This window comes from Cannabis sativa, chromosome 3 (genome assembly GCF_029168945.1).
Source record: "Cannabis sativa cultivar Pink pepper isolate KNU-18-1 chromosome 3, ASM2916894v1, whole genome shotgun sequence".
NCBI classification, from domain to species: domain Eukaryota; kingdom Viridiplantae; phylum Streptophyta; class Magnoliopsida; order Rosales; family Cannabaceae; genus Cannabis; species Cannabis sativa.
In genome coordinates this window covers 45,987,184-46,009,530 of record NC_083603.1, presented here as the reverse complement: position 1 = coordinate 46,009,530, position 22,347 = coordinate 45,987,184, and the positions used below count along the sequence as shown (strand labels likewise).

Genomic DNA, 22,347 nt, shown 5'->3' with positions numbered 1-22,347 from the left:
TTTATTTGATTATTTCAAGAAACTGGTTTTTATTTGTTTGTTTTTATTTTGGTTGTTTTACTAACTGGTTTCTCACATTCCACTGTTTTTTTTTTGTTATTCTTTATGATTTTTATTGCATTTTTGTTTCTTTAATTTTCTTTGTTTCTTTTTTTCTCTTTGATTTTAATTTCTTTTTCTCTTTGTTATATTTGCTACATAATGTATGTTTAAATCAATTCTATTTTTTGAGCAAGCAAATTAAATGCCAAAATAAAAAATAAAGTTAGAAAATTGGTTATTAGGTATTGATATAAAATTTATATGTTCAAAACTGGTTTTTAAATTTAGTATCGTTTGTAAAAGTTTAGTTATTAGGCATTATGTATTTTTCATTATGTTATTGATGAAAGTATTTTTTTTTTTTTTTGCCTCTTTTAATGAAATAATTAGTTTCTTTTAATATTGATGAAATTAGTTTTTAAAGTTAGTATCGCTTTTAGATTGTAATTTTTTTCATTATCTTGTTGATGAAACTATTTTTTTTTATTCTTTTAATGAAATTATTAGTCTCTTTCAATGTTGATGAAACTAGTTTTTAAAGTTTGTATTCTTTTTAGATTATTATTTTTTATATTATTTTTTTTTCATGATGATGTTGATAAAACTGGTTTTTTTTTCTGCTGATTTTAATAACATAATTAGTTTTTAACAAAAAAAAACCTATAGTAGTTTAAATAAAAAAAAAAACCAGTTTAATTTCTGTAAAAAAAAATGAGATATAAAAATGTACACTAATTATATTACATATAATATATATAAAAAGAGAAAATAAAATAGTTTGAGAAAAAAAATTAAAAAAAAAAGAGAGACACAAAGAGAATTAGAAAAAAAAAAGAAAAAAGAAAATTAGAGAGAGAGAAGAGAAAGAAAGAAAAAAGTTAGCAACTGAAATTATAAATGTTATGTTTGAAAAAAAAAAATAGTATTTGGTGTAAATTTTTCAAATTGAAAAAAACCCTAAAATGTAAATGTAAAATAAACTAAAAAAAAATAAAACTAATTAAGTTAGAAACAAAAACATGAAATATGGGTTTGGATAATAGGTTTACAAAAATATGGCATATCAAATACCATAAAAAGTCTTAAATGTGAAAAAATACCATAGAAGGGTGGCAAACCTATAAATGCCATATTTTTGTAACTTTTTTACAAAATCCCATATTTCGGTCAGCCTAGCAAGAATGACACTCTTCATTTCCTTCTCAAGTTTCGGCCCAATAACAACCAGCTTCAGCCCAACAAGTTTCATCCCAATAACAACCAGCTTAAGCCCAACAAGTTTCAACCCAAGAAGAAACTAAATCAAACCCCAAAAGATGTATTTAAACCCTAAATCACTACACACACGGCAGTCACAGTATTACTTCACCAAAAATTCAAACTTTTTCAAATGTCTTCTTCTCTCTAACGGCACTGCAGCAGCACAACAAAATTCTAGGGTTAGGGTTTTCTTCTTCTTCTCTCAAGAACACAATAGGGTTCCTAGGTTTCAAAAATTCTTCAAGCTTCTTCTTTTTCTCCTTTAATGGCAGCTAGGGTTCTTCTAATATTTTTCTTTTCTTCTTTTTCCTATTTCTTGCTACAGCCGAAAACACTAATTTTGTAACTGTTTTTCTTTTTTATTCTAATGGCAGTAACGAACCGAAAAATAAACCGAAACACAAGAACACAAACACACACAAATACAAATATCAGAAAAATAAGAGTGAGATGAAAGAATACAAACCGTGATGAAAGTAGGATGAAAGTAGGAGAAGAACACCAACTTTGATCTCGGAGTTCACCCAAAAAATTTGATCTTTTACAACTTTGATCTCTCTTTTGTCTTTCTTTTACATGAATAATTTCTTTTACATGAACTAATGAGCTATATATATATCTGTCTAGGACTAACGGCTAATTTCTTTTGGTGAAATCTGTTTTTGAAGTTGCTTTGAGATAAAAAGCTGTAAATTTTGGTAAAATCCCAACATTATATATATCTTGTTTGCAACGGCTAAATTCTTTTTGCTAATTGCAACGGCTATTTTTTTTTTTGCCACTGCAACAGTTAATTACTTAGTCACCACTCCTAATATATTTCTAGCAGTAATAAATCCCAACATTATATATATTGTTGCAACAACTAATTTCTTTTTGCTAACTGCAACGGCTAATTTTTTTTTGCTGACGGTTAATTACTTAGTCACCACTCATAATATATTTCAAACAGTAATAAATAGGAAATAGGATATATGTTCATTACTTAGTCACCACTCAAGATAATAAGCTTTCTATAAATATAGAGGTGAGTCACTAAAGCCCATTAAAAATAACAAAGTCTAATAGGTTTTACCAAATAACAAACTCTACTTTGAGAAGATTACAGGTGATTACAGCACAGTACTTTGTATGCTTTGAATATGGCTAGAGGGTTAGTTTTAGTTATGATCACTTCTTACTTCTTCAGTTCTGTTTGGTTCTTAACATTAGTATTTCTTTTGCTTCTTATGTTTGCAGTCTAAGTTACCTTCATTCAAAAAGTATCATACACCGCGATGTAAAAACCGAAAATATGTTGTTAGACACTCATAGAACTCTTAAAATTGCTGATTTTGGTGTTGCTCGAGTTGAAGCTCAGAATCCTAATGATATGACTGGAGAAACTGGTACACTTGGCTACATGGCACCAGAGGTACTAATTGAAATTTTATTAGTTTATTTTTTGTTTTTTTTCCTTTGTTTGTTTGTTTTTTTTCATGAACAAAGTTAAGTCTAAAAAGAAAACTTGTGCTGGTGATTGATGGCAAACCATACAATAGAAAGTGTGATGTTTATAGTTTTGGTATATGCTTATGGGAAATCTACTGCTGTGCCATGGCTTATCCTAATATGAATTTTGCTGAGATGTCATCTGCAATAGTTCTACAGGTTTGTTCTTATGCTACACGCTCTCTAAGTCATTAGTTTTTTGTGTGACATAAAAAAATGACATGTTTTTTTTTTTTTTTTTTTTTTTATCTTTCTATGTACTAATGACTCAAAAACATTTATTGCAAAATGGCAGAATCAGCGACCTGAAATCCCAGGATGATGTTCGAAATCTTATGCAAGGATCATGAAATAATGTTGGGATGCAAATCCAGAGAAATGTTCTGACATGGCTGATGTAGTTAAGCTGCTAGAAGCAATTGATACAAGGAAAGGTGGTGGCATGATACCTGAAGACCGCGCTCCTGGTTGTTTCTGTTTTGGCACTCCTCGCGGGCCGTGATTCTTTCTTTCAATTCTTGTTTAGGAAAATTAGGTAGTTTAGAGCTAGAATTGAGGCCTAGTGTTTTTGAAAGAAGGGTCCATAATTCTAGATGTCTTTTCAGGATTCTTTATAGTCATTTGGAAGGTTAGATGACTCTCTGCAATGAGTTATGTTTCTTAGCTCTTTCCTTTTGAGTTTTTTAACTATTATAAAAGGAATTTATTTTATGGCCTTTGAATTAGAGAAGATTCACCTAATTAGATTCAGGAGGCTTTTTTTTAACTTTGAGATTTTTGGATTGATGATTGCTTTGAATGTCTTTTGGTCTCTTTTACAAGTACTTAAAGCTACTTTCTGTGAATTTTATTTAGGAATTGAAGCTTTTGATCATTCTCTGATGATTTTCTTGTTTTGAAACTTTGGGTTTGAAATTCCCGAACATAAATACATTAGTTTCTGGTTTGACCGAGTTAATTATGAAAAGTATAGATACAATTATCATAACATATGAAATTTTGTGTCAACAGTAGTGTACTTTTAGAGTTTTTCTGCCCCAGTTTACTAATGGTATACCTTTAATCCTCTCTGAACTCTGTCATGGCAACCAAATTCAATATTGAGTTATATTGCAATAACTCTTGTCGTCTCTTGTAGATAGTATTTGTCCTCATTATTTTATTAATGAGTATTTGATATTTGTCTTTTGAAAAATTCAATTGCCCTTTGGCTGCTTTGCTTAAAGATGCTTCTGCTGTAAGTGGTGTCCTTTGTCTTAGTGGAAATGGGATTTTGAGTTTTGGAATTGCTGTGGTTTATGTGGTACTACTTTCTCTAAGTGTGGCAGAGTTTGATGATGATCGATGGATTGGGTTATTTGGATGATATTGTATGAGGTGTTTTTTTTGAAAGAACTCAAGGTTCATTAACTAAAGAAAAAGGATGGGAATAACAGGGGGTACTCCCTCCCCTTGGTACAGAACATCATAAACACTAGAAAACCTAGCCTTCTTGGCTATACCATCCGCCTCAGCGTTTAAACTACGATTAATAAAGATAAACTTACACACTAACAACCTTCTAGATAAATTAAAAACTGAAAAAAACAAATTGGCAATCTTCCAATCTGGACACCCAACTTTGGAATCAAAAGCAATCACGGCTGTTTTGGAGTCTGAGAGAATGAGGACTTCTTGACAGCCATCTGCGATTGCCCACTGCATCGCCATTTCAATTGCTCTAACCTCAGCCTCCAGAACTGAGGCAGCTTTTGATCTTCGAGCTTTGACAGACCAGGTTCCATTAAGGAGATTTATCCTTATGGCAGCAAGGCCGGCCTCCCCCTTATCCCAAGAAGCGTCAGTGAAGAAAACAAACAGGACTTTCTCTTTGCAGAACTTGTAATCTAGGTTCTGATGGTAATTTCCTTCAGGAATAGAAGATAATTCATCAGTCACCTCAAAAGGCTCATCCACCAACATCTTAAAATCCCTTAGAGCCTTTCCTACATTGAGTAGAGCTGTTGCAGGAACTGCTAAAACAGATCGAATGCAAAGAGCATTTCTCTGGTTCCAAATCTCAATGCACATACATCCAAAGTAGTTAACAAAGTCATCTCTATTGACATTAGGGAGTATTGAGATTAAGTTCTCCAAATAACTTGCCATAGAGTCCCCTGGGATATAGTCTATCCTCAAAGGATACAAACTTCCCAACCATAAGGCCTTTGCAAAGCCACAATTTCTGAAAAGATGCAGAGCAGTTTCTCCTTCCATTCCACAAAGGCTGCAATCTTTGTTGACAACAAAAGGCAGTCGGTCCCTAGTTGGAATTGCTTCATTCAAGATTCTCCAAAGGAAAATCGATATCCTAGGATGAATCTTCCCATTCCAAATCCACTTCCAGATGCTACGGACTGGACCAAATCTCCAATCCTGATCCACCACGTAGGCGGATTTGACTGTAAACTTACCATTCTGGTTATTCTTCCAATAAACTTGATCAGTAAACGGCCGAGGAATTCTAGGGATGTGAAGGATCCTCCCCCCAAGTTCTTGACCAAAGATCTGAAGAATCATCTCCGCATTCCATTCATTTCCTACCGAGACATCTGCCAGGCTTCTTATGGTATACCTTTGGGTTTGAAGCTGTTGCATCAGCTCACGAAATTCCCTATATTCCATCCAAGGAATCCAAGGCTGTTTCCAGAAATTTATTGAATTTCCTGAAGCAGCAACTGCCATAGAACCTCGAAGAATCACCTCTCTCGTGCCCAAGATACTCTTCCAAAGAAAAGAGTCACTTGATCTTTGGTTCACACACCAAAAAGTTTCATGTTGTACTTGTATATTTATTACTAGCTAGGTACGTGTTATATAAATATATATGTGTGTGTATGTGTGTGCTTCTTAATTTTCGTCTGTGTTTAGTACTTATGAGAGTTAGAATTGTACTGCTTTGAATTCATTTTATTGGGTTTGTTTGTTTTGATACCTTAATAATTCATAATTAATTTTTGGTTAATTACGATTTTTTTCTTCTAAATTTGACATTTAAAACTTTTTCAGGTTCCTTCGATTCGGTTTAATTTTACCAATGTTTACAATTTTGACATGTCTTTAAATATTGGTGCCCTAAAAATTTAATATTTATCAAATTGTATCCCAAATTTACGTTTACTTTAAGCACCCATCAATAAAATTAAACAGAATTGGACCAAAAACTTTAAATCAAATAATTGCTTGGTCGTTTCTTTCCTTTCATCTATTTCTAACCAATTGACAAGAGTTTCTTATATTGAACATGGAATTGTTGTAAACTGTTGAATTTTTTTGTTGCATGGCCATGGGAGAAGATTGTTCCAAGATGTTAAGATTAGTTTTTTTTTTTTTTTTGGTTCCAAGATGTTAAGGACCACTGTTCATTTGCCACAAATTCCAGAGTGAAAAACTGTCGGAGAAAGACTGAGAGTGACGGTGGTCGTGGTGGCTCAGGCATCGATTGGTGGTTGAAATTAATCTGATTTCACTTCTAATTTTCCAAGAGGATGATGCTTCATTGTTGGTATGTATCTTAGTTTGTTTTTTCTTACTTAATATTATTGTCACCTACCAAGTGTTTGAGAAAATGTTTGTTAAGGTTAGATACTTATTGCTAAGCTTAATTTATACAAATTTCAGTTATGATACTGGAAACAGAGTTTGTTAGTTCTTCAATAGCTCATGCTCTTTTGCTTTATTCTTTTTCAAAGAATTTTTTGAAATTACAACTTAATTGGAGTGGTTGCTCTGGTTTGATGACCAACATAAGTTTTAGCAATAATGGAAACTTTTTATTATATCATTACTGATTTCACTTACGGGTGTTTATTCAATCCAACTCACACTATTTTACTTATAGTGCATCCAATTTGCACTAAGTGCGGATTTTATTTTTTGGATCCAATCTAATTTGCACTAAGTGCAAAAGTGTAGATTGGATCGGTTATTTTAGATTGGTTACTTTTTAATATTAGATTATTTAATATTTATGAAAAAACTAAATTTTTTTTACAAAACTAGTAACAAAATAAAATAATATTATAATTATTTTATGTCTCCAACAACACATTAAAATAAATAAAATAACAAATAACAAATTTAAAGGAAAAAAAAAATTATATGTATAAAGAAATATTTACTTTTATTTTAAATTGCATGTAGAAAAAAATTATATATAAGAATAGAATATACATTTAATCTATTAAGTTTTGAAATGTAATTGTATTATAAGTATTAGACTTTTAAATTACTATTTTGTTTACATTAAAATATTATTTATAATTTATAAATTTTTTTTTATAAAAATGCGTGGATTAGATTAGATCAGTTACTTTTACATGTCAATTAATATCTAATTCGCATAAGTACGGATTTTAAATTTTCCAATTCATTTCAATCCGCACAAGTGCGGATATCTATTTTATGTTAATATAATATTTTATGTGTCTATGTAGACTTGGTTTGATTTGATTGATTTTATTAGTCGTTGGGATATTGTAAACCTTGTATTTTGATTATATAGTAATGTTAATTATAAAAAAAAAATTCAAAAAATTCTTTGATTAACAAAGATTTGTACAATAATTTCTTTTTTAAAAAAAGTATTGTAACGCGTCTAAACTAATAGGGCGTTACAATATATCACCCTCCATGCAATGGAGGCAGTTGCAAGGATCAAAACAATTTCCACCATTGAGATTGAGAGGTGGATGAGGACATATATAATCAATATCAGCAAGGAAGGTAGCTAAATAATATCCTGATTTCACTTTATAAGTCCTGAGTAAGTTATGCTTAAAGAAAAATTAACTAAATTAAATTTGAGGTATTCCTTTGTTCACTTTTACAAAATAAAAATCTACTTTAACAAAGATTAGAATAACTGAATTATAATTTTTTTTTTTTTTTGCAAAATACAATATTTAATTTTTTTACGGCCTTTCACAAATTTTTGTATTATTTTAGTGTATAAATATTACTTCCATTATATGTATTTATATTTTATATAAAATATTTATATATAATCAGTACGTATCCACGAGGTGTTCACTCATTTTTTAAAATAATAAAATAAGAATTTTATTTTGAGTTTTGATCAATATTTTAAAATTTATTCGTTTTTTAAGAATATATTTGGTATTTTATAATTATTATAATCAATACAAAATTAAGTGTATTGAAACATGCTTGTAAATTGAATATTTAAAAAGACAAATGATAAGCTTTAAAATTAAATTTTGTATTTCCACTAAAGATAGTAAAGGTAGAATGTTATATATAAAACAAACCTATAGTTTTATTTTCTTAAATATGGAAAGAAGATTCCACAAAATCTTTTAGAAGAATTATGAATTATAGAACTTCATTCTCTTATGGTTGGCCATTGACTATTTGACTGTGATTAGTCAACACAATGAAAGTTTCAAGGAATATGAGCTTGCACGGTGTGCCATTCCCACAATCAATGTCAAAATGCATTTATTCTTAAGTTAAATTACTTGGATTTAGTAAACTTAAATTATTTAAGGAAAAAGAACTATATACAACGTATTGCACAAAGAAGTACAATTAACCATGTTGTTCCTTTCCCCTTAAAAATACAAATATCATCAAATATTCAAACCTTTTTAACGAGAATACTCTTATTATTATTATTATTATTATTATTATTATTATTATTATTATTATAAATTAATATATTTACGTGATTCTACAATGCACTCCTTAAAAAAGATGTACTGATATACTCTTTTCGGCATTCATAAAATTTTCTTAATCTAATTTTTTTTCATATTCATGTACGTTATAACTATTCAAGATAACTTACAAAATTTTGAGAAATTCTGAATAATTTACAATATAGAAAATAATGTTCAAACAGTTTATTTTACACGCGTATAAAATAAAATAATCACGCGTGCAATCCACTGTTTGAACGTAGTTTTTGACGTGTTAAACTTTCCAACTTTCTTAAAATTTTACAAGATGTCTTAAATAACTATAACGTACATGACCATGAGAAAAAATTTGACTAAAAAATTATTTCGGGTGCTAAAACAGATAAGGGTGCATCAATGTATCCATTTTAAGGGGGTGCATTGTAAAATTTCCCAATATATTTTCATCTATTATTAAAAAAAATTGCAGTAAAAATTTCTAAAAAAATCACTTTGATATAGATAAACCTCCAACCTCAAAAAATAGTGATAATAGTCTCCATGCTCGAGATTCTTGTAAATCTATTAGTCTTCTTTTTAACAGATCTATTAATTCCTCCTTAAATATCTTGTGTTGGTACTAAATTACAACATAAGTCCCCAAAAAATTTACTTTAATACAGATAAGTCTTAATCTCAAAATTTTTTAGTTATAGTCTTTAAGCTCGACATTCTTGTTAGTCCGTAGGTACTTAATTTAACGACTTCATTTGTAGATCTTAACATTTTCACGTGTCAAAAATTTATTAGTTCACAACATAAAAATTATTTGAATAATAAAAAAATATTAAAAACATTTCCTTTTATTAAAGATTAAAAATATTATATATATATATATAAAAAAAAAAAACTTTTACTATTCGCCACCCACCCCTTCTCGGTGGTGGAGACTTGCTCCCGACAAGTGTAATTCCTTTATCTCTACTTTCTTCCTCGTCCCATCCCACGATTCCATGCAGAGAATCCACAAAAGCAATTAAGTAACCAAAAAAAAAAAAACAAACAAACAAACAAACCCCAAAAACCTTAAATAGCTGCACCTTACTTCAATCCTCTCCCTGAATCTATTCTACAAGTCCCCATCTTTGGTAGGATGGTGGGTTTTGGTGGCTACTTTTCTTATCTTAGCTTCTTTGGTTCAAATTTTACTTAGATTTTCTTTTTAGAGTGACCCCTCTTGCTAATACAAATTGGAGAGTTTTAGTAGAATAGATGGGGATGTTGGACTAGGAGTGAACTAGAAAGAAAGATAAAAAAACATAAAAGATAAAAAAAAATATTAATTAATTAGTTTTAAAATAATTTATTTATTTATTTGTTTATTTTAAATTAATTTCAATTAAATTATAGTTTGAACCAATAAAAAATTAACACGTGGTGTTTTTTAGAACAACAAATAGAACAGTTAAATTAGGTACCTACAGACTAACAAGAATTTTGAGTTTGGGGGTGTTGTCACAATTTTTTGAGATTAAGAACTTATCTGCATCAAAATGAATTTTTTAGAGATTTATGCCGCGATTTAATATCAACACAGTGATATTTTAAGGATGAATTAACGAATCTGTTAAAAACATGACCAACAGACTTACAAGAATTTCGAGCTTGGGGACTATTACCATTATTTTTTGTGATTGAAAATTTATCTGCATCAAAATAAACTTTTTAGAGCTTTTCTACAATTTTCATTATTATTATTATTATTATTATTATTATTATTATTATTATTATTAAATACAATATTTGTCCAATATTACCAAAACACTGGTTAATTTAAATTTTAGGGGTGCAACAAAGAGGTCATATATTTTAGTACTATTCTCGTCTAACATGCTTAATTGTACTGGAGTTGTAATGGGATTAGTGCATTAATGCTAGTATGGCTACACCCTATTTGAATTATATTACTACTACTTAATCATGTCTACTTACCCAAATTTTTTGCGTTGTTTTAAATTCTCATTGAATTATTACCACTGTTAAATTGTATCAGTTTGTCCGAAAAAGTTAACGTAGAAAATTAACTTTCATTATTATAGAATTGTGCTACTTGAATTATTATTTAATTGCAAAGTTGTGGTTGGTTCCAATTTTTTTGAAAAAATGGTACATTTTGATAGTTTTAATATCCTTGGAGAATTTGAAATAACCTAAAAAGATTAGAGATACCATCAAGTAGTGATTATAGTTCAGTGATAAAATTTTTGTTTATTCTACTATTTTATTTAAAATAATTTTTTATTAATGATTAATAAATAAAAAATAAACTAATTTTTTTTTTATTAATTATTGATAAGAAAAAAAATAAAAGAAAAGAAGAAGAAAAGAAAATGGATCTTTTAAATTTAAACTAAATAATAAAGTGCCATTGATGTGCGATTATATGGTATTTGTAAAATAATTTAGAAGATACTATTTAGTAATAGTAATAGTTCCAAATAATTTACCCAAAGCATTATTTTTGCCAAAATTTTAATATTTATATGGTCAATTTTTTTTAATTACAATTTATAATAGGGAAATTTGATTTTCTATACTTAGAAAATCTTAAAAAAAAATTCCTAAACCAATAATTTAAGAAATTTTTACATTAAAAATACAAAATATTAATTTTATTACCAAAAAACCACTACACGGTTACCCAAACATTTATACCATTTTCTTTTAATTTTTTACATTTGTACCACATGCACACACAATAAATGCTTTCTTGATTGACACGTGAGATTGATGTACCACATCAATCTTTCTATATATCATTTCTCTCTTTTTTTTTTTCTCTTCTTTTTTCTTTTTATTTTTCATTTCTTTTTCAGTTTTTTTTTTTTTTTAAATATTAACCTCCATAGCTAAACACTTCCCCCTCCACAATCCCAACTCGATTTCCCTCTTCTTTTTGTTCTTTAATTTTTTTTCAACTCCCATTACCGAATCCCATAACTGTAATGATTAAGATGACGCTCAGGAAAAAATTCATCAAGATGATGCTCAAAAAATGATTAAGATGGAGCTGGTCTTCGATCTCAGGTTTGTTTTCGGTTTCTTTTTCGTTTCCCCCCTTTTTGAAATTTTTTTCATATTTGACATTATTGTGTTTTGTGTTTATCGATTTTACTATTTTAGGTTTTTCATTTTAACATTTCTTTTAGTTTTGTTTAGTTTTTTAGGGCTTTTATTTTTTAGTTTAATTTATTTGTTCTTTTTATGAGTTTTTCATTTTCGTTTGTTTAGTCTTAATTTCTGTTTTTTTTTGTTTTTTTTTTTCTGTTTTTGTTTTTTCAGATGTTTTATTGTTTTTCATTTCAGTTTCTTCATTTAATTATTTCTCATTTTTTAATAGTTTTTTAATAGTTTTTTAATAGTGTAAACACCTTCTGTACGTATTTTTTTTAAATATGTTTTTTGTCTAGTTGTTTCTTGTCCATTTTTATATCATCAATGGGTAACAATGAGATTTATCATGGATGTTGATGTTCAAAGAGTTTTCCTGTATTTTAGTTTGTATACAGTTGTTTAGTAGTTTTATTATAGTTTTGCTACTTGCATATGTTATTTCATTATAAAACTAATATGCAACTATTTCATTATAACTACTATTTTTTGGTCCCCGTCAAATTAAATTTATGCATAATATATAAACTGTAATAAAACGATAATGCAACTATAAGGCAACCAAAACAAAAAATAAACAGACTTATACGTAACTGGTTGTACCTTAATTCGAATTTACTCTTCTTATTGTGTTTCTAAAAAAATATATTTATATTGGAAACCAGTAATCAATCAAAATGCAACTGTATATAACGTACATGTATTATTCATGAGGTTTTTTTTAAAATTTTCACATCATACAGTTTTTTTGATTTTTTTTCGTCATTTTCTGTTTAGATCATTGCAGGTCTTCTTTTCCAGTTTATTTCGCCAGAATTAATAGTTATATTTTTATCGTTTTGGTTTCATTTTGGTTGTTTTCCAGTTTTGAAACGATCGCGGTATTTTCACCTTCATGGTTCGCTCTGTACAGCTGAAGACTTAGTGCATGTGGTATTTTTGTAAATATTTATATGTGGACTGTATAAATGTTTAATGGGCCGGCCCAAAGTATTTTTGTAATTTTTTTTCCTTTTTTGTATTTTTCTGTTTTTTTCCCATAATTTAAACCCTAAAAAAACTATACATTTTTTTTCAAAACCCCAAAAATACCTTCAAACTCTCACAGCATCTCTCTTTCTCTCTCTATCTCGGCATCCCACACCCCAGGTCCGATGGTCGGACCATGGGGTCCGATGGGGTCCGACCAATCGGACCCCATGGTCCGACCATCGGACCTGGTTTTTTTTTTTTTTTTCCTTCTTCATTCGATTTGAGAGAGACTTAGAGAGAGGGGGTCCGATGGTCGGACCATGGGTCCGATGGGTCCGATTGGTCGGACCCCATCGGACCCCATGGTCCGACCATCGGACCTGGGGCTTTTTTTCCTTTTTTTTTTTTTGCTTTCGATTTGATGGACCGGCGGTGAAGAGGGGGCCTGGGATTCGTGGGCTTCGACCACCGGTGATGGGGGGCCTGGGATTCGTGGGACCGGCGGTGAACTGGGCTTCGACCGTCGTTCGGGTTGGGGTTGGTTTTCGTGGGTGAGGGTGGTTCGGGTTGGGGTTGATCGTTGGTGAGGGTGGTCGACGACCGTGGGTGAGGGTGGTTCGGGTTGGGGTTGATCGTGGGTGAGGGTTTTCGTGGGTGAGGGTGGTTCGGGTGAGGGTGGGCGGTTGGGGTGAGATAGAGAGAGAGAGAGAGAGATGATGCAGAGAGAGAGAGAATATTGTGAGGGGGGTATTTTTGGGGTTTTGAAAAAAAAGGTATAGTTTTTTTAGGTTTTAAATTTTTGGTTTAGGGAAAAAATTTTAAGATTTTCTAAGTATAGAAAATCAAATTTCCCTTATAATATTCTATAAAAAACAACATCAAATCAACATAAAAAAATATAAATAATAAGAAAACAACAATAAAATAAACAGAAAAAAATATAAAAATATGAACAGTCCGTGTTGGGTTCTAACTTGAATTCCTCACACAACTCAAGATACAAATCAAACAGATTAATGCGAAATTAGAATAAAAAATTAAAATGACAAAAAAATAGGGTAGAAGATAGTATAGAGATCAAACACATAAATTTTTGACAAGGTTCACCCCAATCTTTAGGCTACGTCCTTGTGAGCTATTCTCAGAAAGTTTAGCTCCTTTCACTATATCCAAGCTTGAACAATTACAGAGGTGTTGGAGATTTCATGTCACATTCGTTGACAGATAATCTCTATAACCTCTCTCTTTACAAATTGTTTCTCCTCATTCTCTTGTAGAGAACACACAAAGAATAACTATCTCTCTCTCTCTCTCTCTCTCTCTCTCTCTCTCTCTCTCTCTCTCTCTCTCTCTCTCTCTCTCTCTCTCTCTCTCTCTCTCTCTCTCTCTCTCTCTCTCTAACCTCTTGAGCTTCTCTCTCTAACTTGAGGAGAATTCATGCTCTAGTAAAGAGTACTCTTTCTCTCCTTCGCCTTGTGTGTTGTTCTTCGTGTTTATGAGAGTATTTATAGACGTTGAAGATGAGATCCTTAAGTTGGTCGTTTGTAATTGATTTCAGTTAAATTTGTTACACCTTAACAAACTCCGATAATTGAGATCTCCACGTCAACATGCAATTACAAAGTTACTCTTAATGTGAGAACACACTTCCTAAACTAAGCGAGGCGTGTTCTTGGAAGGATGAGAAAAGGCTTCCCTGAGGCTTAGATCTGGGATCAAATAGGCTTCCACGACTCTTTTTCCCAAAGGACGACTAGCTTCTCTAAAGCCTCTATCGAGGAAACAACTAGCCTTCCAACTCCCTTTCTTGGAGGATGACTAGCTTCCCTGAAGCTTTTATCCGGGGAACAGCTAGCCTTCCAAGACTCCTTTCGTGAAGGAAGACTAGTTTTCCTGAAATCTCTATCCGGGGAACAAACTGAACTTCCTGGAACTCTCTTCTAGACAACATCTATCTTCTGTGAAGCAGCTTCTGGAAACCTGAAGTTAGAGAGATTCTAAGTATATTAACTTTGCTTATGGTAGAGTTCATAGTAACTGTTCGTATTTTTGTATAAAAATAATAATAAAAAATTAAAAATTATAAAAGAATTTATAATTTTTATTTCTTGATTTTTTTTTAATTTTTTTTTAGTTAAATATGAAATAATAAAACATAATTATACCATGGGGTCTAATTATTTTTATCTATGAAGAAACTTATTTAAAAAGAACAAATAATCCCAACAAATTTAAATAGTTCTTTAAAAATTATAGATTATAGAACGTATATTTTTTTTTCCATAAATAGAAGTAGAGGCTAAAAAAAAAGCCGGTGGAAATAAAATAAAGAGTAATTTGTGGCAAAACCTTCTTATGTTTTAATTTTTATACACTTAACCCCCTCATCCTTTTTTTTGTGGCAAAAATTCCTTATGTTTTAGTTTTAATACACTTAACCCCCTTATTTTTTTTTTGTGGCAAAACCCTCTTATGTTTTAGTTTTAATACACTTAACCCCCTTATCTTTTATTCTGGTGGCAAAACCCCCTTAAGTTTATTTTTCTTTGCAAATTTAAAGTTTTAGTTAGATACTACCGTTAAATACTAACTAGATTACTACTCTATCAACTTTGAGGTTTTACCGTTACATATACATAGGTGTATACAGTGGTCATCCAGTTGATATTTAACGGTAATATTTAACTGGTGTGTCAAATTTGCAAAGAAAAATAAACATAAGGGAGTTTTACCACAAAAAAAAAATAAGGGGGTTAAGTGTATAAACATTAAAACATAAGGGGGTTTCGCCACAAAAAAAAAAGATAAGGGTGTTAAGTGTATAAAAGTTAAAACATAAGGGGGTTTTGCCACCAAAAAAAATGAGGGGGGTTAAGTGTATAAAAATTAAAACATAAAGGGAATTCGTCGCAAATTGCTCTAAAATAAATTATTATTTCTGATATCAAGAAAACTCGGTTCTTATTAAGTCGTTGACAGATGTAATTATGAATCCAATGAGTACATTACTTCTATATTTTGAAGTGACACTATGATAGCACATTTTTTTTTATAAACTCAAAATTTTATTGAAAGAGATATAGGGCATTAAAACTCAAAGTTTGTAGTGGCAACAAGGGGTGCCACTTCCCTACCAGAGAACAACTTAAAACACTCATTGGAGGCAACCCAAGTAAGGCGATGAGCAGCATCGAGATTATGGGGAATCCAACACAGCCTAGCATTGACGATACGAGATAAGCTATTCAGGGTAGGGTCAAACGTCCTATGAACCTTCCACACTGAACATTTCCCAGCCAGCAAACCGTGCACCGCCACTTGACAGTCTGAGAAAATGGACACAGTCGACTAGCCACAGTGTAGGGCCCGAAGACATGCATGTTGAATTTCAATCAACTCCGCTTCGAGAGAGGAACCCACCATACTCTTCACTGTGAGCGCCTCGACCACTGCACCTGTAATATTCCATATCATCACGACAACAATCCCCTAATCATCTCGCACTGCCGCATCCACGGAAATATTATGCTCAGACCAATGGAAGTTTCAGACATGAAGTGATTCACTGTACTCGGTTCTCATCCCAACCGAGTTCACAGGAGAGCAACTCTCCACCGAAGCAAGAATTTCATGCTGGATCATCATGACAGAAGGGGAAAAAACCATCATGGAAGGAGTGGTTTCTCGCCCCCCACAACTTATAACAGAGGTGTATAGCATGTAGGGAGAAGGCATCTCTGTCACCAGTATTCTCAAGTGGGATATGCAGGGGAGACACCAGCCATCTCACCAAAGTCTTAAGGTCATCAAAGTGGAGCTGATCAGAGTATAATCCCCACGGTCCAGATCTCTAGAGTTGTTTAGCAAAAACACATTGAAAAAACAAGTGAAGGGGAGAGTGATCACCATCATTACAAAGAACACAAATCTTACCATTAACGAAAATTTGTTGAGTTCTGCTTCCAAACAGAAGAATATCCTTAGCAAGTTTTCAATGAAAATATTTCACCCTTTCATGCACCTTGAACTTTCAAATAAGACCCAACAGGTCATCCACACCACCACAACGAGCACAGATACATGTCATATAAGCATTTTTGACCGTAAAGGAGCCATCAATAGATGCCTTCCAAATCAATTCATCCTCATCATCAATAGCCAGTCGCGGTATATTCATAACATTCTTGCAAAGAGGAGGAGTGAACCACTCCCCAACAACTTCAGCCACCGAGTCCCCATTCCCACTTGCAAACAAAGAATTTACCATCACTCCTCTCTCCTGAATTCTTGGATTGAAGGAAGCTTCTTACTAATCCTAAGACAAACACGGAATCCAAGGAGAATGTCATATATCAACTGACAAGCCATTCCCCACTAAATAGCAGGCTTCATTAAGGATGAGTTCTCTAGTGCACTTGATACCTTTCGCCCCAAAGGACTTTGAATTTCGAGAAGGGGCAGACCAAAAAGTGAGGCCACGCTTAAAATACTTGTCACAAAAAAACTGGCACCACAGAGAGTTGGTCTCAGAGGCAAGTTTCCAACTAAGTTTAAAGACCAAGGCCATATTAAACTCTTCAAATTTCTTAAAGTCCAGCCCGCCCCACTTCCTTGGCACACAAAGGGAATCCCAATTAATAAGGGCAACAAAATGACTCTTATCTGCTGAACCTATCCACCAAAAACGGCGAATCATTTTATTCATTTCTAGACAAATGGATCTTAGGACCAAAAAAGTAGACATAGTGTAGATCATGGTGCTCAAAGCCACCGATTGAATCAAGGTAGACTGCCCCGCCTGGGAAAGGAGCTTCGTCTTCCACCCCTCAATACGCCTAGCCATTTTATCAATGAGAAAATTAAAGTCAATGACTTTGCTTCCTAAGAAAAGAATCGGGTTCCCCAAGAATCCATCAATTCCCACCATGTCGCGAAACCCTTAAAACTCCTTGATCTCAAGTTTAACATCTGTGGCCACATTGGAGGAGAAAACTAGAGCCGATTTGTTAATCGCTGTCCTGACATGTTGTAGTAAAGGTTTACCACTGAACTTCCGTAACATTCTCCAAGTTAGCTTCACAAAAGATAAAGGTGTCATACACATTTAGTAGGTGAGAATCTAAACCATTTAACAAGCCATTTTGTTCAAACTTCATCAATAAACTGCGAGAGCATTTCACTACACATTATAAACAAAAACAGGGAAAGCAAATCTCCTTGTCTAAGTCCCCTAACCGGTTGAAATTGCTTCAAAGGACCCCCATTTAAGAGAATAGAGAAGAACACTGAGGACACACACTTAGCCACTAACTGCCAAAACTTAGCACAAAATCCAAAAGTGTCCAAAGTTCAGTCCAGGAAACTCCACTCAATTCGGTCATATACCTTAGATATCCAACTTTAGGCCAACGTAGCCTTTATGACCTTTCATCCTCTTAAAAGAATCCAAAACCTCGTGAGCAATGATGCCATTTCCACAATCCACCTTCCCAGAACAAATGCCGATTGGACAAGTGTAACGTTCTCACTTTAAGCCTCCATTGGGTCCTTACACCCACAGAATAATGGCTCTTATACACGAGTACATCACTCTGGCTGCTTCCTAGATTGATGACTGATCCTATAGACCAACACGAGTGTTTCCAACGTGCTTTGTCCTCACTCGCACGCTTCCTAGAAAAACTTCCCAAGAGGTCACCGATCCTGAAATTACTCTAGGTTAAGCACGCTTAACTGTGGAGTTCTTTCGTGATGGGCTACCGAAAAACAAGATGCACCTTGTTGATATAGGTAGTACCAATCAATCCATTTAAGTCCTCTTCAATTGTGTAGTCCCATACCTACACAGTCTACAAATCATCTCACTTGACCTTCCCCAGGCGATGTGGAATTGCACAGCTTACCCGATATTTCCCCTTACAGATCATGGGACTACTGACTGCCACAATCACCCACCCTTACAGGGTCCGACGTCCTCATCGACCACACTTCTGGCTGGGTCAAGGCTCTAATACTATTTGTAACGTCCCCGCTTCAAGCCTCCATTGGGTCCTTACACCCACGGAATAATGGCTCTTATACACGAGTACGTCACTCTGCTGCTTCCTGGATTGATGACTGACCCTACAGACCAACACGAGTGTTTCCAGCGTGCTTTGTCCTCACTCGCACGCTTCCTAGGAAAACTTCCCAGGAGGTCACCCATCTTGAAATTACTCCAGGTCAAGCATGCATAACTGTGGAGTTCTTTCGTGATGGGCTACCAAAAAATAAGATGCACCTTGTTGATATAGGTAGTACCAATCAATCCATTTAAGCCCTCTTCAACTGTGTAGTCCCATACCTAGACAGTCTCAAAATCATCTCACTTGACCTTCCCCAAGCGATGTGGGATTGCAGAACTTACCCGGTATTTCCCCTTACGGATCATGGGACTACTGACTGTCACAACAAGAGAAATAATTATGGGTAGTAACTTTTTGATTCTATTTGCAAAAAGTTTAGAAATAACCTTATAGAAGTTACACAAATTGATGGGTCGAAAGTCATCAAAACTAGAGGCATTATCTTTTTTCGAAATGAGGATAATGAAATTTTGATTCAAAGTACGAACAAATTCTCTTGTTTGGAAAAATTGGATGATAGTCCCATAAACGTCGTTCCCAGCGATATCCCAATGAGCTTTATTAAAGTGTCCAGGCATTCCATCCGGCTCCGGAGCTTTTAGAGAACCCAAAGACCAAACAACTTTCTTGATCTCGCTCGGGCTAGGAATATGCACCAGCTCTGAGTTATCAGAGAGAGCAACTTTGGAGGTGATACCTTCAAAAACTGCCTGATTCTCAACAGGGCAACTCGAGGAGAACACATCCAAAAACCTACTACAAAAATACTGACTATATTAGCACGACCTGTAACCCGATCGACACCATTGTCTGAGACCGCCCCCACAAAATTACATTTCCAACCACTATTCTGAGATTTTTGTTTCCAAATCTCTTATTTTTTCTTTGCAATCTCATCCAATTCAAGAAGAATATCAGCCTCAGTCTTCATATTATCTTGGAAAAGAATGCACCCTTGGATTTCCACCAAAAGTTTATCAAGCAAGGCCACACTTGAATTTTTTATTTGTTATTTTTTAATTTACTTTATGGGGATTATGAAACACCATCTTGTTTGTCTCTACCATACCAAGTATATTTGTATTTTTTTTTTATTTTGTTTGTTTTGGTTAATTATGAAAAATCTTAATAAAAAATAATTCAATTTACGTATTTATAAATTCAGAACAAAACAATTTTACAAAAAAAAAAACCTTATATACTTTTAGGTGATTCTAAAATGCACCCACTTAAAAGGAATGTACTGATGCACCCTCTACTTGTTTCAGAACAAAAAATTAGTCTATTTTTTTCATATTAAAGTACGTTATAGCTATTTAAGATATCTTATAAAATTTTGAGAAATTCGGAATAATTTACAATATAAAAAATAATTTTCAAACAATGTATTTTACATGCGTATAAAATAAAATAGTCACGCGTGTAATACACTGTTTGAACGCAATTTTCGACGTGTTAATTTTTTTTTGAATTTCTTAAAATCTTATAGAATGTCTTAAATAACTATAATTTACATAATCATAAAAAAAAAATTGAGTAAAAAAAAATTTCGAATACTAAAACAAATAAATATATATCAGTGTATCTTTTTTAAAAGAGTTCATTTTAGAATTTTCTTAACAAATTTTTTAATGAATTTCAAAGTATAGTTAGAGTGAAAAAGAAGAGAGAGAGAGAGGAGCTACATTTTTAAATGCCAGTTGACATGTTGGGCCGGGTCTGGGTACTCAGCCCACTAATAAAATGGGACCCTTAAGCCCGAACCAAAAGGAAAAGTAATATCCGAATCTTAATGGGAATCAGCATAAGAAACGGTTACTCGCGCTAGCTTCCTTTTTCATTTTCCCAAAGTTATACATTTTAAATTTAAAAAATAATAAAAAAATAGAAAAAGTATTATTTTTTATTATTTTTTAAAAAAAGTATTTCTAACGCGTTGGGAGACTCAAATTAATTTTTCCTATAAATACTAGACGAAAACTCTCCACATGGTTTGCAGCCAAAAGAAATCCCTCCAATTCTTTTCTTCTCTCTCTCTCTAGAAGTTTCTCTTTCTTTCTCTCTCTCTTCTTTCTTGGCTTATTCAAACTGAACCATAACCAGTACAGTTTCAACACAGTCATGATCAACCAGACCAAACCCACCAGTACTGAAACCCTAAAGTTCTTTTGCAGCTACGGAGGCAAGATTCTCCCTCGTCCCGGCGATGGCCAGCTCCGTTACGTTGGCGGTCACAATCGAGTCCTCACCGTCGATCGTTCTATCTCCTTTGCAGGTTCGTTCGATGTTTTCCATTGTGAAAGTTTCTATTTCGTCATCTACTTTCCATTCCGTATCGGTGTTAGATATTTGAATACTTGAGATTGATTTAGGTCTGAATATTTTGTTTACAGAGCTAATGGTGAAACTCGGAGAGTTTTGTGGCTTCTCCCCTGATTTGAAGTGTCAATTGCCAAACGGAGACTTCGAGACCTTAGTTACGATCAAATCCGAAGAGGAATTGACGAGTCTGTTGGAGGAATACGTTAGGGTTTCGTCGCGTGACTCCACGCGCCACCTTAAGATCAAGGCGGTTTTGATTCAGCGACAATCTATTAAGAAAGTCTCGCCACCACCTTCCGTTGTACCTCGCGGCGTAGAACCTCTGTTCCGTACAGTTAAATCCGTTCCGAGATTCTCGTCGCCGGTGAAATTCGCTGGCAGCGGACTCCAGAAAGGGTATGAAAAAATGAGCTATAACAGGCATTGTCCTGTTTTCCTGCATCAGCATCAACACCATCACTTTCTTCATCATCAAGAAGTTCCTCGCTGCTATTACTGGCAATGATTCTTGGAAGAGCTTGAAGAATCTTGAAGATTTCAACTTTCAACCAAAGAAGAGCGATTTCAAAATAGGAAAGAAAAATACACAAGTGTAGACTAGAGATTATACAACAGACAAAAAATTAAAAAAAAAAAAAAAACCATTCAAAATAACAATTTTGTTCTTTTCTTTCTTTTTTCCATTCAAAGTAAATACAGAGTGGATTTTGATTGAACTGTGAATATTAAAGGATTTTTTTTTATTTCATTTTTATGAAATAACAGTGAGCTTAATTAATGATTAATTTTACCTAAACGAAGGTTTACTCTAAAAAAATAATTTTCTTCAACTGACTCCTTAAAACTTCCGTTTCATGTCAGGAATGTAAGTTATTAATATATATATTTATATTTATATAATTGAAAAAATAAATGTAAGTATATATAATCAATTGTTTGGTCAAGTAATGCGAGTTGTGTGATTTTTATTTTTGGAATTATTGAATGACGTTTGTTTTAATTTTCTGAATTTTTCAGGTCAAGCGCTGAAAAGAAGAGAGAGGACCAATAAGAAACTTCATTGGCATTGGTCATGCGGACCCTTTCAAGGGAATATTCTCAACAAAATAACGCCAATATTAAGAAATTTTGAATTTGATAAATTAAGAAACTAATTCAAATTGGAATTTGAAGGAAGAAAATTATAAGTTATAACACAAAAAATGGACTTAATCAAAATTAATAAATTTATTAATTATGAATACCTAATTTGCTACAAGTGGTTGAAGGAATGGGCATTTTGGCCA

The 22,347-nt window shown here is 32.7% G+C and overlaps 2 protein-coding genes and 1 pseudogene across 2 annotated transcripts; 2 read left to right on the top strand and 1 right to left on the bottom strand.

Moving 5' to 3' along the window:
• Positions 1 to 1,209: 1,209 nt before the first annotated feature.
• LOC115719185 (serine/threonine-protein kinase STY13-like) lies at positions 1,210 to 3,563 on the top strand (annotated as a pseudogene).
• Positions 3,564 to 4,203: 640 nt separating this feature from the next.
• Positions 4,204 to 5,517, bottom strand: LOC133036106 (uncharacterized). Its single transcript, XM_061112592.1, has one exon. The coding sequence runs from the start codon at positions 5,515 to 5,517 to the stop codon at positions 4,204 to 4,206; it is 1,314 nt and encodes a 437-aa protein (XP_060968575.1).
• A 15,205-nt stretch (positions 5,518 to 20,722) lies between these two features.
• On the top strand, positions 20,723 to 22,005 carry LOC133035389 (protein PAL OF QUIRKY). Its single transcript, XM_061111257.1, has 2 exons — positions 20,723 to 21,014; positions 21,133 to 22,005. The coding sequence occupies exons 1-2, from the start codon at positions 20,861 to 20,863 to the stop codon at positions 21,564 to 21,566; spliced, it is 588 nt and encodes a 195-aa protein (XP_060967240.1). The 5' UTR covers positions 20,723 to 20,860; the 3' UTR covers positions 21,567 to 22,005.
• The last annotated feature ends 342 nt before the right edge of the window (positions 22,006 to 22,347 follow it).